This window comes from Oncorhynchus nerka, linkage group LG3, assembly GCF_034236695.1.
Source record: "Oncorhynchus nerka isolate Pitt River linkage group LG3, Oner_Uvic_2.0, whole genome shotgun sequence".
In the NCBI taxonomy this organism is placed as follows: Eukaryota; Metazoa; Chordata; class Actinopteri; order Salmoniformes; family Salmonidae; genus Oncorhynchus; species Oncorhynchus nerka.
Genome location: NC_088398.1, coordinates 34,366,526 through 34,390,380, shown reverse-complemented (window position 1 = coordinate 34,390,380; position 23,855 = coordinate 34,366,526). Strand labels below are relative to the sequence as shown.

Here is a 23,855-nt window from a genome sequence, read left to right as displayed (position 1 = left end):
AAAACCTCAACCGATTTCTACAAACTGGTGACAACCAGTGGAAGCGGATTCCCCATGAAAACATACTGAAAAGACAGTGACTTAAAAGAACAATCTGAATGGTTTGTCCTCTGGGTTTCGCCAGCTAAATATTTATTTTATACCCACAGACATGATTCAAACAGTTTTAGAAACTTCAGAGTGTTTTCTATCCAATACTAATAATAACATGCATACAGTGCCTTGCAAAAGTATTCGGCCCCCTTGAACTTTGCGACCTTTTGCCACATTTCAGGCTTCAAACATAAAGATATAAAATTGTATTTTTTTGTGAAGAATCAACAACAAACATATCCAGGTGTTAGAATGGCCAAGTCAAAGTCCAGACCTGAATCCAATCGAGAATCTGTGGAAAGAACTGAAAACTGCTGTTCACAAATGCTCTCCATCCAACCTCACTGAGCTCAAGCTGTTTTGCAAGGAGGAATGGGAAAAAATTTCAGTCTCTCGATGTGCAAAACTGATAGAGACATACCCCAAGCGACTTACAGCTGTAATCGCAGCAAAAGGTGGCGCTACAAAGTATTAACTTAAGGGGGCTGAATAATTTTGCACGCCCAATTTTTCAGTTTTTGATTTGTTAAAAAAGTTTGAAATATCCAATAAATGTCGTTCCACTTCATGATTGTGTCCCACTTGTTGTTGATTCTTCACAAAAAAATACAATTTTATATCTTTATGTTTGAAGCCTGAAATGTGGCAAAAGGTCGCAAAGTTCAAGGGGGGCGAATACTTTCGCAAGGCACTGTATATTAGGATCTGGGACAGACTAGGAGGCAGTTCAGTTTGGGCACGCTATTTATCCAATAAAATGCTGCCCCCTACCCCAAACAGGTTAACTAACCTCCAGACGAGCTTCAATGCCATACAACTCTCTTTCTGTGGCTTCCAACTGCTCTTAAATGCAAGTACAACTAAATGCATGCTCTTCAACCGATCCCTGCCTGCACCTGCCAGCCTGTCCAGCATCACAACTCTGGACGGTTCTGACTTAGAATATGTGGACAACTACAAATACCTAGGTGTCTGGTTAGATTGTAAACTCTCCTTCCAGACTCACATTAAGCATCTCCAATCCAAAATTAAATCTAGAATCGGCTTCCTATTTCGCAACAAAGCATGCTTCACTCATGTTGCCAAAAATACCCTCGTAAAACTGACTTTCCTACCGATCCTTGACAACAAATTGGATGCAGTCTATCACAGTGCCATCTGTTATGTCACCAAAGCCCCATATACTACCCACCACTGCGACCTGTATGCTCTCCTTGGCTGGCCCTTGCTTCATATTCGTCGGCAGACCCACTGGCTCCAGGTCATCTATAAGTCTTTGCCAGGTAAAGCCCCGCCTTATCTCAGCTCACTGGTCACCATAGCAGCACCCACCCGTAGCATGCGCTCCAGCAGGTATATTTCACTGGTCACCCTCAAAGCCAACACCTCCTTTGGCCGCCTCTCCTTCCAGTTCTCTGCTGCCAATGACTGGAACGAACTGCAAAAATCACTGAAGCCGCACATCTATCACTCGTGTTTAATTGCTAAATTGTAATTATTTTGCCACTATGGCCTACTTATTGCCTTACCTCCCTTATCTTACCTCATTTGCACACACTGTATATCAACTTTTCTATTGTGTTTTTGACTGTACGTTTGTTTATTCCATGTGTAACTCTGTGTTATTGTTTGTGTCGCACTGCTTTGCTTTATCTTGGCCAGGTCGCAGTTGTAAATGAGAACTTGTTCTCAACTGGTCTATTTGGTTAAATAAAGTTGAAAGAAAATACAATTAAAATAAAGGCAATGCCACCAAATACTAATTGTATGTAAACTTCTGACGCACTGGGAATGTGATGAAATATTCTGACATATTCTGACAAATTATTCTGACATTTCACATTCTTAAAATGAAGTTGTGATGTGAACTGACCTAAAACAGGGATTTTTTTTTACCAAAAATCAGGAATTGTGAAAAACTGAGTTTAAATATATTTGGCTAAGGTGTACTGTATGAATTACAATAATTCACTTCAACTGTATTTACCACTCCTGCTCCTGGGACATCAATGATTACACATTGTAACTATGCAATAGACTAGAAACATGATTGATTTGTAATTCATATATAGAAAAAAACAGTGCATTTCTAACTCCCCTCATTTGCATTAATCTGAGGACACAGGATAGTATTTCAATGAGATACTTCATTTCAACCAGTGGAAAATGTGAAACACTTTATTGAAAGAAGTTCAATATCCAGGTGTTATAAATACATGCATTATAATTATGATAATTATGATATATTATAAACACAAGTTCAATCCGTACTTCAATGCAGATATGGTGTGCATTATAAAACGAGGAAGAAAGATAAGGTGGGGAGAGAGGTGTAGAAGATAGAAAGGGAAAGAGGTAAAAACAGAAGCAGACAGCGTATGATTAATTCATTACAGTGCTACCCTAATATTCTTTCAGTTCATCACAATTGCGGTGTCTCCTAACCACCATTGGGCCCTCAGTTGGTCCAACGGTTATTTTAAACTGTCTGGGAACGGGGTTCCGCTAGCGAAACCCCATTCTTCTAGCGGAACCCCTCGCCAACAGCCAGTGAAATTGCAGGGCGTCAAATTCAAATAACAGAAATCTCATGAATCAAATTTCTCAAACATACAAGTATTAGACACCATTTTAAAGATAACATTCTCGTCAATCCAGTCACAGTTTCTGACTTCAAAAAGGCTTTACAGCGAAAGCTCCACAAACGATTATGTTAGGTCACCACCAAGTCACAGAAAAACACAGCTATTTTTCCAGCCAAAGAGAGGAGTCACAAAAAGCAGAAATATAGATAAAATGAATCACTAACCTTTGATGATCTTCATCGGATGACACTCATAGGACTTGATCTTACACAATACATGTGTGTTTGTTCGATAAAGTGCATATTTATATCCAAAAATCGAATTTTACATTGACGTGTTATGTTCAGTAGTTCCAAAACTTGCGGTGATTTTGCAGAGAGCCACACCGATTTACAGAAATACTCATCATAAACATTGATAAAAGATACAACTATTACACATGGAACTTTAGATAAACTTTTCCTTAATGCAACCGCTGTGTCAGATTTTAAAAAAACTTTACGGAAAAAGCACGCCATGCAATAATCTGACTACGGCGCTTAGTGCCCAAACCAGCCAAAGAAATATCCGCCATATTGAGCAGTTAACAGAAGTCAGAAATAACATGTAAATATTCACTAACCTTTGATGATCTTTATAAGAATGCACTCCCAGGAATCCCAGTTCCACAATAAATGTTTGATTTGTTCGATAAAGTCCATAATTTATGTCCAAATAGGTCATTTTGTTAGGGCTGAGTAGCAGGCAGTTTAGTCTGGTCACCTTATTCATCAAAGCTACTCAATACCGCCCCCCCAGTCACCAAGAAGTTAACCAATTGAAAGAGAATCATATCAAAAGTAATGTGAGTAATGCATTGTGAAAGGCAATCCCTTTATATGAACAATAGCAATGTGAAACACGTATTTCTAGATGAAACACTGATTAGGTTTAGTGAAAAAGTGATGCTTTTATGTGTTGTACTTAGTCAATTGAACATGTGCTTAGAGTTCTGAAACAACTGCTTTGTTCATCTGTTTTCGAGTTTTGAAAATGTATCAGATACTTCTGAAATTGCACCAAAGCAATTGAAAAAAAATGTAATACCAGACTAAAAGTATCAGTAACAGTAATAATTGAAGGAAGTAGCAGCAGCAGTAGGCCTACGAAAGCCCCCACAAAATCTGTAATCTAAACAGAATTATGATCAACCTGAAGTCATCCTTCGTCCTTTGTTTTAGAATCTGTTTGATTCAGTGTCCTAAATGATATCATAATCATGGAATCACTTTGGGAAGAAGTCAGAAAGTGCACATCCTCCTCCTCTCTCCTGCTGGATGTCCTTGAGCTCAGTGTTTGCACTGTAAATCCTCAAATCCTTCTCTTCGCTTCTCTTCTTACCTCTCATGCCTAGATCACCATTTCCCCACTCAGGTGTATTTTCTGAATGTGTTAGTTGCTGTCATTTTTGGAGTACAGTAGGCTTCTCAATTTTCCTTTAGGTAGTTCATATACACTGAGTATACCAAACATTAGGAACACCTTCCTAATATTGAGTTGCACCCCTCCCTTTTACCCTCAGAACAGCCTCAATTTGTTGGGGCATGGACTCCACAATGTGTCGAAAGCCATCACAGGGATGCTGGCCCATGTTAACTCCAAAGCTTCCCACAGTTATGTCAAGTTGGCTGGATGTTCTTTGGGTGGTGGACCATTATAGATACACATGGGAAACTTGATAGAGCAGCGTTGCAGTTGTTGACACAAACCAGTTCACCTGGCACCTACCATACCACGTTCAAAGGCACTTCAATATTTTGTCTTGTCCATTCACCCTCTGAATGGCATACATCCACAATCCATGTCTCAATTGTCTCAGGGCTTAAAAATAATTATATAACCTGTCTCCTCCCCTTCATCTACACTGATTTGAAATTGATAAATAAGGTATCATAGCTTTCACCTGGATTCACCCGGTCAGTCTATGTCATGGAAAAAGCAGGCATTCTTAATGTTTAGTATACTCAGTGTACTTCATTTTGAGTGGGTTAATCAGTTTCGGCTGAGTATGTGTTGACTATGTTTATGTATTGTACAGTTTATATATTGTACAGTATGTTTGCCAATAGTCTGAACCTTAATTGTGTCAATAGTTGTGCTGTTGTTTGCTACACTGAGTCTCCTCTTTGCTCAGAAGAAGTGTACATTTGGGGGAGAAAGAAAGAGGGGGAGGAACTAAAGTGAGATAGAGAGAGTGGAAGTTAGAGCTTCTGTGGCTGAGAGAGAATGAGAAGGAAGGGTGCAAAGAGAGCAGGGGACAGAAAGAGAGAGAGAGAGCGAGAGAGAGAGGGAGAAATAGAGAGAGGAGAGCTGGAGTTCAGTCTCATATCTGACCCATGCGCTCATTTCCTGTTCAGCCCCACGGCCCCAGCATGGCAGCTAGCCAAGAGCAACAGGTGATCCTTGTGTGTGTGTGTGTGAGCTTGTGGGTGGATCAGCGAGACAGGAAGTGGGAGGCGGGTGGTTGAGACAGTTCACCGGAGGGCCTCTCTGGCCAAGCCTCCTCGCTCCTCCACCTCCCAAAAACACCTACCCCGGTCCCCAGCAGCCACAACTGCTGCTCCCCTCTCTCCTCCCCTCTCTCTTCTGTCCTCTTCTCATTTCCAACCTCGAAAGAGCCCTGTTATGCACCCCTACAGAAAAAAACAGATAACACTGTGACTGCTCTTCTTGTTCCTTTTCTCCTTCCTCTTCCTAGCCCCCAAATAGACTTTGGCTGCTCCTCGTTCTCCCCCCAGTGTACTACTAATTTGAAACTAAATGTCATGACCAGTTATATTGATACAATATAAACAACTCAACAGAAATTATGTTCATTGAACTGCATGGAAAAAATAGATATGACATTGTCTTTTGATGATTGATAAATCAATGGGAATGGTAAAAATAACAGTCTTACCTCATCCAGTTTCCTGTGCCTTGTAGTGGTTTCTACCAAGGTGCTAGAGCACCATCTAAAGGCCATTGAAATTATTTCACAATATCTCAGATTGAACATGTAATAAAATGTGAAATTTGATCTTGAATCTATTTCCTTGAATTTCTAGTGAACAACTTGGAGCTTGGGGGATGTTGAAATATGTTATACGTTACATAATTACATTAACAAAGCCTACAAGAGAAAGAAGAGCTTGAAGGGAAAAATCTAAATATTATTTTGGTGATTTTCATACTTCAAAAGATGTTTAAGTCCACATTGTCCACCAAATGTTGAGTATAGACTCCTTTTTGTATTATAAGGAATTTTAATATACAATAATGACACCATTGATGGAATTACAATAGTCAATGCATACACAGTCTCATGTTAGGTTTTACCCATTAAGAATGGATCATACAGTTGTTGATATCCAACCTAATAATATAAATAAAAGATGCTGAAAATGCTAAGTGTGCTAAATTGTAATGAGCCACCTCTTCCTCTCCTGTTGCAGTTCCATGTCACCATTCAGTATTGAGAGCATACGGCGCCCCCAGAGGTCAGAGTCGCCAGACTCCAAGAAGAGACGCATCCACAGGTGTGACTTTGAGGGCTGCAATAAGGTCTACACCAAGAGCTCCCATCTAAAAGCACACCGGAGGACGCACACAGGTCAGTGTGTGTGTGTGTGTGTGTGTGTGTGTGTGTGTGTGTGTGTGGCTTCACCAACTCATTACAGTTGTCTTTATCAATTAAAGTATATGTCTCACTATCTTCCTGAATCAAATTATTTCCCTCGCTCTAATAAGCATGGAAAGTGAATACACGTGTAAGGTTCTTCACAAGCAACAAGATCTCACGAACTGACTGCAGTATTCGACGTTTGTCAATAAAATTTGAATTTGACCGTTAAATTTAGGCATTAGTTCTGAATAGTTAAGGTAGGGATAAGGTTTGGTATAGGGTTAAAACAAAAATATAAAAAATGAGTGCCTAGCACTGGGATTGAAACTGTGATTCTCTGAGCTGGAGCTTATACCCATCTACCATTGACACGGCAGCACAAACTCTATTCACACACTTACACTGTTACTCTCACACACACACACACATATTCATACACACACACATTGACCCCACACATACATACACAAACCATCACACATGCACAAACACATTTAACTATACACAATGCTGCTACCTATTGTTATTCTATAATTTCACCCCAAAAAATCTTAACTTGGTTAAATAACTGAAGCATAGATTGGTAACATTTTTATTAATTTGGCACACAGAAACTAGATGCCATGAGTAACTTGGTCAAAAATAATTGCACAGATTGTCCTAGAAGACTTAAGTGAGACTGCTGTTATAAGTAGTCTTACTTACACCCTCATATTTGTCGCCCCGTTTGACCTAGAGACTCTTTCCTCATGATGAACAAATTTGCCTCAAGTACCCATAAATCGGTCACGATAGATTTTGGACATTTTGGAAAAGCTTTGAAAAACGTCTTTTGACATTTTCAATGATAGTCTGCTGCTGGAAAAAACATATTCTGGCATGATACCCCTGATATATTGTGGATAAAGAGAATACAGAGGGTGTTATTTAATGGAAGCTTCTTTAACGTAATCCAGATGTAATCAGACATTCCCCAGGGCAGCTGTCTAGGCCTCTTACTTTTTGAAATCTATACTAATTACCTGCCACTGGGTAAAGCCAGTGTGTCTATGTATGCAGATGACTCAACACTATACATGTAAGCTTCTACAGCGAGAGAAATCACTGCAAAACTTAAACTTATTAAGGCTAGGGGGCACTATTTTCACGTCCGGATGAAAAGTTTGCCCAAAGTAAACGGCCTGCTACATATAATCGATAGATTTGGATAGAAAACACTCTAAAGTTTCTAAAACTGTTAAAGTTTCTAAAACTGTTAAAATGATGTCTGTGAGTATAACTTCTTGAGTGTAGGGGGCAGTATTTTGTTTTTGGCTAAAAACGTACCCATTTCAAACTGCCTATTTCTCAGTCCCAGAAACTAGAATAGATATATAATTGTCAGATTATGATAGAAAACACTCTAAAGTTTATAAAACGGTCAGAATATTGAGTATAACATAACTGATATTGCAGGCGAAAACCTGAGGAAAATCCAACAAGGAAGTGCTGTTTTTCCTGAAAGCTCTCTGTTCCATTGGATGCCATGCCTCCATTTAAAGGGATATCAACCAGATTCCTTTTCCTACGGCTTCCTAAAGCTGTGAACAGTCTTTAGACATAGTTTTAGGCTTTTATTTTGAAGAATGAGCGAGAAAGAACCCATCGTGTCAGTGGATGGCTGAGTTTTTCATGCGCAACAGCCATTTTCTCTCTCTCTCCTATGGAAGAAGCTATATTCCGGTTGACATATTATCGATTATATATTGTAAAAACAACCTGAGGATTGATTATAAGAAACATTTGACATCTTTCTACGCACTTTACTGATACTATTTGGAATTTTCGTCTGCGATGTCGTGACCGCTCGAGCCTGTGGATTTCTAAACATAATGTGCCAAACAAATGGCGGTATTTTGGATATAAAAATAATCTTTATGGAACAAAAGGAACATTTATTGTGTAACTGGGAGTCTCGTGAGTGCAAACATCCTAAGATCATCAAAGGTAAGCGATAACCAATCTACTTGGCTGCTAACTGTTTGTAATATTTTGTCTACTGAGAGAGATGTGCTTACATAAACACTTGGATAGCTTTAGCCAAAAAGCTTTATAGAAATCTGACACGCCAGGTGGATTAACAAGCTAAGCTGTGTTTCACTATATTGCACTAGTGATTTCATGAAAATTAAATATTTTTAGTAATTTAATTTGAATTTGGCGCTCTGTAATTGAGTGGATATTGATGAAAATGATCCCGATAACGGGATGGGTGCGTCAAGAAAATAACAGAACTTATTTAGCAGGCGAAACCCCGAGAACAAACCATCCAGGAAAATGTTTTTTGAGGTCACTCTCATTTCAATTGTCTTTCTAGATTTCTAAGGCACTTGCTTGCTGTTCCTATCACTTCCACTAGATGTCAACAGTCTTTAGAAATTGTTTGATGTTTTTCCTTTGAGAAATGAAGAAGTAGCCATTTCCTATCTGGGTGGATAGCCAAGTGTACTGTTGTGGTTGGGGCACACAACCTGAAAGCTCGTATTATTCCGTCTTAAATTTATCGATTATTTACGCTTAAAAACACCTAAAGTTGGATTAGAAAAGTTGTTTGAAATGTTTGGATCAAGTTTACAGGTAACTTATTAGATACTTTGTAGTCATGTTGCTCGAGTTGGAACCAGTGTGTTTTCGGAATCAAAACCAGCAAATAAATGGATATTTTGGGGATATAACGACAGAATTTATCAAACAAAAGGACCATTTGTGATGTTTAATGGACATATTGGAGTGCCATCAGAAGAAGCTCTTCAAAGGTAAGGCATGAATTATATCATTATTGCTGACTTTTGTGTCGCGCCTGGTGGTTTGAATTATGATTTTCATGTGTTTGTTTGATGGGGTGCTGTCCTCAGATAAAAGCATGGTCTGCTTTTGCCATAACGCCTTTTTGAAATCTGACGCTGTGGTTGGATTAATAAGAAGTTCATCTTTAAACCAATGCCCTCCTTTCTGCAAATCTGACCACGACTCCATTTAGTTGCTCCCAGCCTATAGACAGAAACGAAAACAGGAAAAGCCCGTGCTCAGGTCTGTTCAACGCTGGTCCGACCAATCTGATTGCTTCGATCATATGGCCTGGGATATGTTCGGGATATCCTCAGACAACACTGATGTACGTATCTGCTGATTTGGCAAGCAAATTTCTTAGCAAGTACATCGGTGACGTTGTACCCACGGTGACTATTAAACCTTCCCCAACCAGAAACCGTGGTTTGATGGCAGCATTTGCGCAAAACTGAAAGCGTGAACCACTGCTCTTAATCATGGCAAGGTGACCGGAAACATGACCGAATACAAACAGTGTAGCTATTCACTCCGCAAGGCAATCAAACAAGCTAAGCGTCAGTATAGAGACAAAGTAGAGTCGGAATTCAATAGCTCAGACATGAGATGTATGTGGTAGGGTGTACAGTCAATCACGGATTACAAAAAGAAACCAGCCCTGTCGGTGTCCGTACCATGCAATAATCTAAAACGGCGCTAAGACCTAAATATATTTCTCCGCCATGGAGTCAACAGAAATACAAAATCACATCATAAATATTCCCTTACCTTTGATGATCTTTCATCAGAATACAGTGCAAGGAGTCCTAGTTCCACAATAAATCGTTGTTTTGTTCCATAACGTCCATTACTAGTGTCCAATTAGCTGCATTTGCTACCACTTTCAGCTCACGTACCCAAAAGCTGACGCTGGTCCAGGCGAACTCGGACGAAAACTTCAAAAATAAATATTCCAGGTGGAAGAAATTGGTCAAACTAAGTAGAGAATCAACCTTCAGGATGTTATTTTTATATATATCCAATAACGTTCCAACCGGAGCATTCGTTTTGGTCTGCAGTTAAATGGAACGGAGGTGATATCAACAGACAATTGCGCAACCAGGAAATGGCAGTCTGCTAGGACAGTGACTCCCATTCGAGTCAAAATTCACACTAGGATGTTCATTCCACGTTCTACTGAATGCTGACATCTAGTGGAAGGCATAGGAAGTGCTAACAGATCCATATCTTGTTTGGAAGTGAATAGGCGATGACTTAAAATTTGACCCGCCTTCAGAATTTCCACTTCCTGTTTGGAAGATTGTCTGCCATATGAGTTCTGTTATACTCACAGACATAATTCAAACAGTTTTAGAAACTTCAGAGTGTTTTCTATTCAATAGTAATAATAATATGCATATATTAGCAATCTAGGCAGAGTAGGATGCAGTTCACTATGGGCACGCAATTCATCCAAAGTGAAATTGCTGCCCCCTATCCCTAACAGGTTTTTAATTAAACAATGCTACTTTATTAAAGGTTTACATGCCCTACATTACTCATTTCATATGCTTATACTGTACTATATTCCATCTACTGCATCTTGCCTATGCCGTTCGGCTATCGTTCATCCATATATTTATATGTACATATTCTTATTCATTCCTGTGTGTGAAGTAGTTGTTGTGAATTTGTTACATTACTTGTTAGATATTTCTGCACGGTCGGAATTAGAAGCACAAGCATTTCGCTAAACTCTGATTAACATCTGCTAACATTGTGTATGTGACGCATACAATTTGATTTGATTTGATGGGAGGAATGGGAGTAAACATGACGGCCCTGAGGATGAGAAGCGGGACTGTCCGGGCGAAGATGGAAATCATGATGATGTTGGGATCCTGAATGTCCACCACCGGAACCCAACACCTCTCCCCAACATTGGGTCCGTACCCCTCCCAGTCCACCATGTACTGGAGCCAACCCCCATGACATCGGGAGTCCAGTAGGGATCTGACGATATAGGTGGAATGTCCTTTCGACGTCCAGGGGAGCGGATCGGTATTGTGGGGGACAGAATCAGCCAGGGGACCAGGAATCACTGGCCTGAAAAGGGAGACATGAAAAGATGAGATGTGGTAGTCACTGAGAAGCTGTAACCTATACGTCACCTCGTTGACCCTCTGGTGAACCGTGAACGGCCCTACAAACCAGAGGCTCAGCTTCTTGCAAGGCAGGTGGAGTTAGAGTTTCCTGGTAGAGAGACAGACACGATCCCCAGGATGGAAAACGGGAGTCTCACTTCGGTGGCAGTCTGCGTCCTCCTTCTGACTGTGGATGGGGCGCTGGAGTCGCTCCACAATTCTTCTCCATGCCTAAACCACTAATCCACCGCAGGAGCTTCGGTCTGGCACAGCCATGTCTGGCTGAAAACCCAGAACACATTGGAAGGGAGTCAGCCCGGTCGAGGAGTGACATAATGAATTCTGGGCGTACTCCGCCCATGGAAGGAATCGGGCACACTCTCCCTGATGAAACTGGCACTACTCTGCCTTGACAAACAGTTAGTTAACCAGGAGGCATTCCAGGACTACTCGGACATGAGCGATGTGACCCTCCAAGGTAGCCTAGTAGACCAGGATGTCATCGATATACACGACCACCTGGCATCCAAGCATCTCCCTGAACACATTGTTGACGAATGCCGGGAACACTGACAGAGAATTGGCTAAGCCAAATGGCATCACCAAGTACTTGTAGTGACCAGACATCGTCCTAAAAGCTGTCTTCCATTCATCCTCCTTCCAGATGAGATTGTATGCACTCCGCAAGTCCAATTTGGTAAAGAACTGGGCCCTGCGGAGCTATTCGATGGCTGCCGACACAAATGGGAGAGGGTAATGGTACTTGGGGGTGATCTCATTGAGAGCTCTGTAATCAATACACGGGCGTAACCCTCCATCTTTCTTGACAACGAAGAAGAAGCTTGCAGAAGCAGGAGAGGTGGACTTCCGGATGAAACCTTGTTGGAGCGCCTCATGGATGTACTCCTCCATGACCTTGGTTTCAGCCACTGACAGAGGGTAGATGCGTGTGCGCAGGGGTGCAGAGCCTGCCAGCAGGTCGATGGCACTGTCCCAGGGGCGATGAAGAGGGAGACAGGTTGCGCGCATATTGGAAAATATCTCCCGCAGGTCCTGGTATCCCTCCAGGATGTTGGGCTGAAGGGCAACCACAGTACTCTCAAACGAAGTGGAACCACAAGGGATGGGAAAGAAGGTCCTCAAGCATTCGGGTGCCCAGTCCGGGATTTTCATCCTCGACCATGAGACGGTGGACTTATGACGTTGAAGCCAAGGGAGGCTGAGTATGATCTAGTGAGCTGGTGCACTGGTGATGAGCTCCCGAGTGGTGCAACGGTCTAAGGCAATGTACCTCAGTGCTAGAGGTGTCACTATAGGCGCTGGTTAGATTCCAGGCTGTTTCACAACCGGCCATGATTGGGAGTCCCATAGAGGGGAGCACAAGTGGTTCGGTGTAGTCCGGGTTATGGTTTGGCCGGGGTAGGCCGTCATTGTAAATACTAATTTGTTCTTAATTAACTGACTTGCTTAGTTAAATAAAAGGGAATGTTCTCCTGATGGATGGACTCCACGGTGAGGGTGAGTGCTTTGGTGATGTTGGTGATGGTCCCGGAACCTGGTGAATGATTATCGAGGGCTTGAACAGGGAAAGAATAGGAGAGCGGTTATGAGGTGATGTTAAGATGAAGTTCCCTGCGGCACTGGCACGCTGTAGAAACAGTACATGAGGGACAATCAACTACTGTGATCGACACCAAAAAGGGTTTGGCAGAAAGTGATTAAGAGGGGATACTCACACCTGCCCCAGGAGGTGTAAAATCACGTGACCATCCCGCTGCTCTTGTGGATCCTGAGTTGGGATGTACCGGACACTGCTGGAGCTGGTGCCCTCCTTGACCACAATGGAGACGGAGCGCCAGCTGTCTCCATCTGCATCACTCCGACAAGCGGAGGCATGGGACCCCTACCTCCATGGGTTCAGGCTCTAATCCAAAGTGTTCACTGAGGGAGGGAGAGAAGCGATGAGACTACTGATGCTCCCGAAATAGGTGCGTCCAAGGAGAGGTTGTTGTCTCGACAGGCCAGTTTGGTCTGGACCGCACAGTCATCTTCTGAATAGCGTACGAAGCGCCGGCTTAATTCCATCCACTGGATGCTGCTACAGTCCGGAAGGTGAGCACGTACTCTGCAGCAGTCTGGTCCTCCTGCCGTAGTTGGAGTAGACGCTCACCCCCTCTCTGCCCTCCGGTGGCTGGTCGAAGATGCGTCTGAACAGAGCCTTGAACCCCTCATACGAATCTCATTTGCTGGTCGTGGTGTTGACAAAGTAGGTATCCCTGCTCGTCGACCATCTGGGAGATGTTCTGATTTCCTTCTGCTTCCATTTGTAGAAGCAGTATTCTGTAACGTAAACGCTGGGAGTCGAGAAGCAGGTCAAAACATGTTGATTCAACAGTAGCTAAGATAGTGAGAAGCCTGTCCATAATAAAGTGCTACTCTGCCTTCTTAAAACTTCTTAGGCATAGCCCCCTTTTTTTCAATTTTCACGTAAAATGACATACCAAATCTAACTGCCTGTAGCTCAGGCCCAGAAGCAAGGATATGCATATTATTGTTACCATTTTGAAAGGAAACACTTTGAAGTTTGTGGAAATGTGAACTGAATGTAGGAGAATATAACACAATAGATCTGGTAGAAGAATATACAGAGAAAAACAGCAGTTTTTGGGTTTTTTCTAGCACCATTTTTGAAATGTAAGAGAAAGGTCCCAGTTCTAGCCATGGTTCCAATTCCAATGATGTCCCCAAGATGGCAGCAGTGTATGTGCAAAATTTCAGATGGATAACACGAAGCATGAGTGAACTACATGACATTTAGTGTGAAGTCACTCCAGTACATTTGAACAAATCATGAAAGAGACAATTGCTTTCATATTACATTTTTCAGGAAGAATATCGTCAAATCTGTATACTTGGACGTTGGTTTAGCTTTTCCAGTATTAGTAGCCATATTATAACTTCATAACTCTGACAATTCTTATAATTTTTGTCCAAAAGGAAAAGGCATGCTGTTGCAAAAGGTTAGTAGCTACATTTTACGACATATATAGGGATACCAGGTCATTGGCTATCTAGCTAGCTTTGTTTGACCCCGATATGTGCTTATTTGACAAAGTTAGAGTTGTTCAAGTGAAGATCGCCTGCATCATCGGCGTGCCATGAAGGCATTGCTCTCTGATCAAATAGGGTGTCCTATAGGATATACTACACCCCTAATGATATAGTGAAGTCTGGTTAAGTTCTAGGATCTCTGAGGAATACATACAAATGTGATTTGACCGGCTGGGTTTTATTTAAGTGTTATCACCCACCAGTATGGAAATGTTTATTAATGAATCAGAAACACCTGTTGCAAAGTTCTCCCTATTCCCGAGTCATCTGAGAGCCAAACAGCTTTTCTCTTTAGCCTTCCACTAGATCAAACAGCCACACACTCAAAATCGGATATATAATACAAATGAATGAAAACAAAAACTTCCTTTTTGGTCTTAATTTTAGTTTAGGGTTAGGCTAAGGTGAGAGTGTCACGTTCGTCATAACGAGGAGACCAAGGCGCAGCGTGATTGGAATACACTTAAACAAACGAAGAACACTTAAACAAACGAACAAACCAAACATGACGCTATAAACAACTAGTACTGACATGCAACTACACATAGACAATAACCCACAAAACCAAAATAGAAAATGGCAACCTAAATAGGATCCCCAATCAGGGGACAACAATAAACAGCTGCCTCTGATTGGGAACCAATTCAGGCCACCATAGACCTACATTTACCTAGACAAACCAAAACCCCATAGATATACAAAAAACTCTAGACAAGACAAAAACACACATGCCACCCTTATCACACCCTGACCTAACCAAAATAATAAAGAAAACAAAGATAACTAAGGTCAGGGCGTGACAGAGAGTTAGGTTTAAAATCAGATTTTAAGAAGTTAAAATTAAGATCATATTATAATAATCCATTGGATAATTTGTAAAGTTTTACTTATTTTGGAGCTAGTGTACATATATATATATTTTAGAACCCTTTTATTGATCCTAAAGAAATTCTCCACACAAACATGGCACCGTTCAATGCAAAACAAATCCGGCCATCGTTTCAAAACATGCTCCAAACGTTCAAAAGCTAAGCTATCCACATTACCGGATCTTATATTGTTTCTATTTCTACGGCAGATTCACTGCCACAATTTAGATGATGCATTGATATATATATACTGTAGCTAGCTAGCATGCTGAAATGATAACAGAGAGAACAAAGAATATAGCTATTTGATTGTCCATGTGCATGTCCAAAATTGAATGACACCTGGAATAAAATAAAATAATCAAACAGCAAGAATCAGACAAATGTCAACCCTCAACATGTCAACAACTTGTATAGAAACAGTTTCGCTGAGACTCATTTCTTGACAGGTAGGCTGGTAGTCTTTTTCTGAAATAATTATTTTCACCTGACTTACAGTATGACTATCTTAACTGAAAGGGTGCATACATAACTTTCATTAGCTAGCTAAAGTTGGCATACTAGCAAGTTACACTGACAGCTGTCCGTCAGTTCCCTATTTGTTGTTGTTTCTCTGCTGCATGTGGAAATCACCACAACGTTCCCACCCCCAATTCCTGAATAAGTATTAGCAGCCTGTGTCAGTCTTCGAAGTGGGACCTAAACGAGAATTTCCGAATTACTCAAAATAGGTGTGGCACTTCCTCTGAGGTGGGAAGTTGTCCAGTGATTTTTTTTCAATACATTTTGGAAGTTTGCATCTACGGTGAGTTTCCATCAATGATGTATACAAACCTTGGATTGCTGATGCAATGTATAGGCCATTGAGAGGCTTTGAAGCCACTGGTCGACCACATTGCCACTCCCTAGTAAGAGAAGTAATCCATAGGAATGAATGGAATTCTACAGTATTTTAATGAAATGTTTCAAGGACAGCGTTATATGTATTTAAGCATTTTTTGCATTAGTACAAAAAATATATAATTTAAGGAAAATGCTTTACTTTTTGTATGTTTAGCTAACATAATATAATTTAAAAGTATGCATTAAGGTGTTTGTAATAGAATAAATGTGTCAAAACCTAGACATTCAAAATCTAGACGTTCAAAAATCTAGACATTCAAAAATGCATTTCTATAGCTTCCAAAATCTGTGTCTACAATGAAGGAGAAGTAACAAGATGGCTGTGCGGTGGCTTCATCCAGGGTTTATACACATCACTGAATAACATTGAACTGTCTTGTGTTGATAAAAACAGCTGGAAGTAATGAGGTCACACCTAAAAAAAATGACTAGAAGAATAAGTAGTTGAAGTTTTTCCATTATCAGTTTAGAAAAATTGTGCGATAGCCTATAGGCCTTTGCTCCTACCATGTACCAGGGAGGTAGCCCCCAGAATCCAGCATGGATAGAATGCAAGTATTTACTTATATTTGCCATATTCTAAACATTTTCACGTCAGTGTATCACCATGGTCCTTTTTGTGGTGAAACTTGCACTCCCGTATATGTGAAATAATTGGATGGTGAAAAGTTCATCATGCCGCCACCCAGAAAAGCAAAGCAAAGCAATTCAGGCATGCTTGAAAATCAGGAGAATCTTTATCCTGCAAAGATATTGATTTTTAGCAAGAAGTTGCATTTAGAATTACATTTGGAGTGGAGATTTATTTACATACAGCTTAAAAAAATTTCAGAAAGTATTATTTATTTGAAAAACACAATTTCCGTCATGATTTGTCACTATAAAGAAAGATGGACAAAAGAAAAATCCACCCCTGTCCAGCAGATAAAATTGTTGTGAATCTTTAGAACATTTCTCCCATAGCTGCTGTTTCCATTACTTCTTTCAACGTTGTTGTTTTTTTAAACTTTTGTTGAATAAACCTGGGCCAATGGAAACCTGCCAAGTGTCTCCAAAACTGTTTACTTTTTGATGCTTGTGATGTCTACACTTTCCAAGCATATTATAAGACTGTTTTAGTAGAAAATGGGGAAATAATTAGACAATACAATAGCGAATGCACACACATTGTATGTTGTGAAAGTCACTGTTTCACCCAGTCTCTGTTTCTGTCTGTTTTTGTTGACCTGTCCAGGTGAGAAGCCATACAAATGCACCTGGGATGGCTGCACGTGGAAGTTCGCCCGCTCTGACGAGCTGACCCGCCACTACCGGAAACACACAGGCATCAAGCCCTTCAAGTGTGCAGACTGTGACCGCAGCTTCTCCCGTTCGGACCACCTGGCCCTGCACCGACGGAGACACATGCTGGTGTGAGACAGTTTCAGGGTGATGATGCCATCAGATGAAGCAGAAACACACATTTACACACACACACACACACATCGCCGCAGGGGGGAGCGGGGTCTCTCCCTCAATGTGGTTCAGCCGGACTGGACACACACTGTTGTCTGTCCGTGAGGCAGTGGGAAGAGAGGAGCGAAAAGCACAGAATGGTGTCTGTCTGTCCACAGAGCAAAAAAAAACAGGGTCGGTTCTGGATCCTCACTGACTGAGGAGGGTTGGAACCGGAGAAGGCTCTTTTGTTGTCATTTTGGAGCTTGGAGTTTTTACGACAATCTGTCTTTTTTCCTAGCACTGTTCTTAAATGGTTTCACTTCTGAGTTTTTTTGGAGGGATGTTCTTTGTTCATTTGGAAGGAATTTGGTGTCTTTATTTTGGTTATATTGTTCAAAATGGCTGCTTTTCTAGCGTCTATAATGTGAAAGAACTCTATGGATTGGATGGCTGGATGAATGGATGGAAGGGCTGTATGCATGTGTTTTGAAGCATAGGGCCTTGGATTGGACAATGGAATAAAAAGACACAGATTCCAATTTGCCTATGGAAAGTAATTGTTGCACAGTTCCCGCCGTATAGCAGCTTCCTGCATCTCTGTGTTTCAGGACAACCCGTCACCAGAGGGTGCCATCCACACATAGGTTGTACCTATAAAAACTGGTTTGAGTGTTCTAGAATCAGTATTGTAGAATAAGGTCTAGTACCAGTGTTCTAGATTAAGAAGCATCCGGAGCATCTCAATGGACCAGTGATATAGATGCAGAGTTGTTTTTGCTATTTGTTGTGTTTTTCATTCAGTGGATCTTGTTAACACACGAGATCGACCCAACCACATTGAGGCTCATCACCTTGAGCCTTTTTCTTTAAAAAACTTTATTGGTGCATTTTGTGCAGTGATTAGCAATCAGTAAAGTGCAATCTCATTGGGTAAATATAGTTTTAATATGGAGACTTTTATTGTTTTTAGTTTATTGTATCTTGCTGTGTATGCCTGCTTTTGATACATTTCACAAAGAAACATCAATCCCCACCCCAATGTACAATGAAAAATCTAATGAACATATCCGGTATGTGAAAACAACTTTGAAGCACCTTACAGATTCACACATATGATGATTCCATAATATTCAAGGATTTTGTTTCATATCCCTGGTATTTTCAGTGAAAGGGATTGGCATTGTGATCATTTGTGTGTTTAGTAGTCTATAGGTAAAGCATATTTGCTTCAGTTCAGAGGGCTTACCCGACACTCGGTTACTCTAGTTCAATTGGAAAGCAATACATTCAGAATAGGGAAATGTTGTTCTTGTATCCTTCTTCTGCTTGCTGATACCTAAAATGACCCTAAATTCCTCTGTTACAGATATATTTCTACCAGTGCCACTTCGTACTCTATACTACAAATTTCTATATTTCTACTGGGTTTGTAACTACAGCACAAAGGTTCTTGGCAAGCTCACTGTAAACAGTTTGGAAAATGTCACATTAAGGATGGGTGGTTGAGGAGGAACAGGTTTTTAAAAATATATTCATGAACAGACCTATATGTTTGTCAAACTTGGAACAAAATCTCCACTTCTCTTTTCTACATACTGTAGTACACGATGCACACAGACAGTTGGCCCTGTAGCTTTGTCTGGCAGTTTGCGAGAGAGCGGTGTCTTTTTTAGTCATACATAGACCAAACATGATGTGAGGTCTTCAGATCCAGCTTCAGGTCTACCTTTTCTTGCAATTTGTCTTGCATGTCCCTCAATGACAGATATCCATATTACGGTTTCTACTGTCTCATTTACCATATCTCAGAGTAAAGGGTTATTCAACCCAAAAAAACATATTTTGATCACTCTGTACATGGATCAAAAAGAGATCTACGGCAATATAGAGATTTGTATATAGCCGTAGATTTACAGCTGTAGGCCGCCTTACAAAAGTATTCAGACCCCTTGGATTTCTTCAAATTTATTGTGTTACAAAGTCGAATTAAAATGGATTTAATTGCAAAAAAATTTGTCAACCATATACATACAAAACTCTGTAATGTCATTTTTTTTATTAATAAAATAAAATAGTCATTGCATAAGTTTTCAGCCCCTTTTGTTTAGGCAAGCCTTAATTAGTTCAGGAGTAGAGTTTGGCTTAACAAATCACATGTACATGGACTCACTCTATGTGAAATAATAGGGTTTGACATGATTTCTAAGGGACTAACCCTTCCTCTGTCCCCCATACAACATCTGTAAGGTCCCTCAGACAAATATTGTATTTAAAGCACATATTCAACTACAAAGTCCAGGGAGATTTTCGAAAGCCTCATTTGTAGGTGGGTAATAATAACAAATCAGACATGGACTATCTCTTTAAGCATGGTCTAGTTAATAAGTATGCTGTGCATCATGTATTAAACCACCTAGGCACCTCAAAGAAAAAGTAATTATTCTGAACTGAGCTGCAGGACGGGAATGAAACTACTCAGGTATCTAACCATCAGACCATTGCGGATTTTAAAACAGCTACTGAGTTTAATGGCTGTGATGGGAGAGAACTGAGGATGGATCAAATCAAATTGTATTGGTCACATACACATATTTAGCAGATGATCAACAACATTGTAGTGACTCCAAAATAATGACCTAAATGATAGTGAAAAGATTAACACAAATATACAAAATAATATAATACTGCAAAAAAACACGGCAAAAGAATACACATTTTGGCATAAATGCAAAGCCCTATTTTGGGGCAAATCCAACACAACACATTACTGAGTAACAGTCTCCTTATTTTCAAGCTTGGTCGTGGCTGAATCATGGGATAGGGATATAGAAAGAAATGGGATAGACACAGTCAAAATCCTGGAGCAAAACCTTCTTCAGTCTGCTTTACACCAGCCACTGGAATTCACCTTTCAGCAGCACAAAAACCTACAACACAAGGCCAAATCTACACTGGAGTTGCTTACCAAGAAAACAGTGTTTGTTCCTAAGTGGCCAAGTTACAGTTTTGACTTTAATCTGCTTGAAATAGTAAGGCATGACTTGAAAATTGTTGACTAGCATTTTGAACATAACAATGGCAAATATTGCACAATCCAGGTGCGCAAAGCTCTTAGAGACTTACCCAAGAAGACTCGCAGCTGTAGTTGTTGTCAAATGTGTTTTTTATGGACTCAGGGAGCTGAATACGTACGCAACAACTATATTTCCTTTATTTATTTTGAACAATAAAATAAATAAATATATATTCCACTTTGACATTGCAGAGTATTTTTGTGTAGATTGTTGAGAAAATAAATACAATTAATCCATTTTAATCCCACTTTGTAACGCAATAAAATGTCAAGAAATCCAAGGGATCTCAATACTTTTGAAAGCACTGTAACTGGGGTATTCTAAAAATTTAAATATGGCTCAACTTCTATTTAGTCTTAGCTATGACATCAACCACTTATGTTTTGCAGGTTGTTTGACGTCAACTTTAAATGACCAATTTATCCAGCCGGTTGGAAATAGATGCCTATGGACATACAAATAACACTACATAAATCTTTCTGAGATACATGAAAGCAATATTGTCAGCTTTTCCTATCAGCGAATTGATCAGATTTCACTTTTTGCAATTATGTGACACAGATCTGATGGTGTTTATCATTATCAAAGCCGTTCATAACAGAATCCCACATGTATGATAACTGTATTTGTTCAAAGTATTTTTACAACTTACATTTTATACACAGAGGTTTTAGCTGGATCCCCGCTTACAGTTTCAGGAGCACATTTCAGAAGGCCAGAATATGCTCAGTGACTTTAATAACACACACAGACACACCAGCGTAGTGGTCCTGTACTAGAATTCAAAACCACATCCTTACCTGAAACAAAAATGTATTTTGCAGAAACATGCCCAATTTGTCTCTTTCCCTTTTGGTATTATGAAGTATTATAATATATGTCATATTATGTTGCTACAGTATATGTTGTTTGTGTACATGTGAATATTTACAATTGTATTGCCTTTTTTGGCTCAAGCATATCATCAGCACCTTGTTTGTTATGAAGTATAGTTTTTAAATGAATTCATTTGAAATGTTAAATCCATTGATACATATTAATAATTATCAACATGTTTTATTATTCATATACTGTACTTTTCTGAAATGAGGGGCACTTCATCTTGCATATAACAATTTTCTGTAAAAAAAATATATATTTTGAAATGTTGTAAAATATGTGATAGTGGAAATAAATAAAAAGTATAACTCAGTTCTACAGTCTGTATATACATACAAAAAAATAGGGCTTTTCATTATTAGACAATAGCAAATACATTTATACATGTAAAGTATTTTTCGGAGACACTCATTTATCTGATTTGATATACAGTACAATGGAGCTATTGATAATAAACAATGTTGTTATCTAAAATACTCATATAAATGATCAAACGTGGTGTCAGAAATTTCCCATTTAGCATTTTGGTTTGTGATTGTCTTCTTTCTCAAAACAAGAGAAGGTTTCCATATAAATATTGTCAAACATTTTATCAGATAACTGCTGTATAGATCAAACCCAAATACGTTATTCTCCACCCAGCCATGTTTAATTGAACAATCTTACAATTAGAAGTGCAGATTCATATCAACATTATATCAAACTATTTTATTCAGGGTTTAATTCACAATAGCATAATTATTTAAAAAAAAATTAACTTCACTTGAAAGTTAACTAATATTTTGCATGTGTACACAGAGGCTTATTGTATGCATGCAATACCACTCCCCTTTAGCATTATGAAAACCTTTTACAAGCATCCTTTTGTAATGGTAAGCAGGGTCAAACTTAAGCAATAATGAATAGTGCCTCCTATCACAGCAAATCTCTGAAAAGCATCCACTTAAAAACTATTTCACAACTATAGCATCCACTTGAAACTATATGTCATATTCATTCAAATAATAGACCTTTGAATTGATACTCAGCCAGGGAAGTATTCGTAAAAAATAAAAGCACATCAACTCTGAAACCATTATGCAAACAGGCCACCTCCCATTTTCAGTTTATATTCAATGCACTGAGCCTTACCACATTGTTTCAATACAGTATCCCCATACCATCCTTTTACATGCTGTATTAATCTCCCATGGAAGCTGAATACGATTTGCATGGATGCATTGTCTTGAAAACCTCGCTTAAAGAATTGAATTATTTTATCGTCATCATATCATTTTGGTTTTGACCTCTCTGATACTGGTTATTTGTGCAACTACTTTCATTTTTTCATAATCATATTGCAGCATGCAAAAGCACAGAAGAGCCATTTGATATAATTGATTTTACACAGTGTTGAATGTATTGTGGTTCACAGGGAAAGCTCAATTGAATGTGTAAAAGCCGGAATACCAACCCTTGGGGAGCAGCCTGTGAAATAATTTTGATTACACTTATATCTGTATGCGTTCAATATTAATTTAATTTCTGTTTAAATTATGTGTTTCTTTTATCTCCTTTTGAATAATTATTTAGTGATGTGAATGCCTTTGTTTCAAGCTTACTGCTTTTATGTCCAGTAATTGTTGTTCCTGTATTTATGTATAGTGCCTGTATTGTAAATTTATTCAGAGCTTTTCATTCTTACAGTAAAGTTGAGTTACTGCCCCACAATGTTTCAAAGGGAGACCCTAGTTCAAGGAGTTCTACAAACAGATTTGTAATCCCAATGTTTTTCAAAGGTAGAAATAACAAGTGTTTTTTTCATTCTTTTTCTTTCTTCTGTTCTTTCTTTTCTGTTCTTCAAAAGTTGTCTAAATATTCTGTCAATATTCTTGATATGGATGGAGCTGTGAAATGAAACCGAGTTCAAACATAATGTATATTAATATGAATGGAGGCATGAAGGTTAATAAAGTTACATTTTGTATGTAACACGGTCGTACCAGAACTCATTTAGACATGAGGCTGTTGTGGTTAGCATGTGGTGTTGATTTCACTAGGACATTTGAGTGCACTACTCACATTTGCTGGCATTCAGAAACCAAAGTTTAGTTTTAGGAGAGTCATTCCGAATGATAGCTATAAAAAGTTGTGCACAGCTATCAGAGCTAATTTTATCGCCAAAATTGTAATACAGTATGTCCTTGAATGTAATGATAAAATGGGCAATGATCTTTGTTGGGCGTTCAATCATCTGTCCAAGTGTCCACACAAGCAGTTGTAATCAAAGTCGGGGTCGGGTTCGAGGCAGGATTGCAGTGGGAATGCCAAAT

General features: G+C 39.5%; 1 protein-coding gene across 1 annotated transcript in view; it reads left to right on the top strand.

Moving 5' to 3' along the window:
• The window catches only part of LOC115107093 (Krueppel-like factor 12), a 149,631-nt gene extending 126,117 nt beyond the window's left edge, over positions 1–23,514 (top strand). Inside the window, exons 5-6 of the mRNA XM_029630479.2 lie at positions 6,152–6,309; positions 17,388–23,514. Of these exons, the coding sequence (XP_029486339.1) occupies positions 6,152–6,309; positions 17,388–17,569 (340 nt within the window). The 3' untranslated portion in view covers positions 17,570–23,514. The remainder of the gene's footprint in view (positions 1–6,151; positions 6,310–17,387) is intronic.
• Positions 23,515–23,855: the final 341 nt, after the last annotated feature.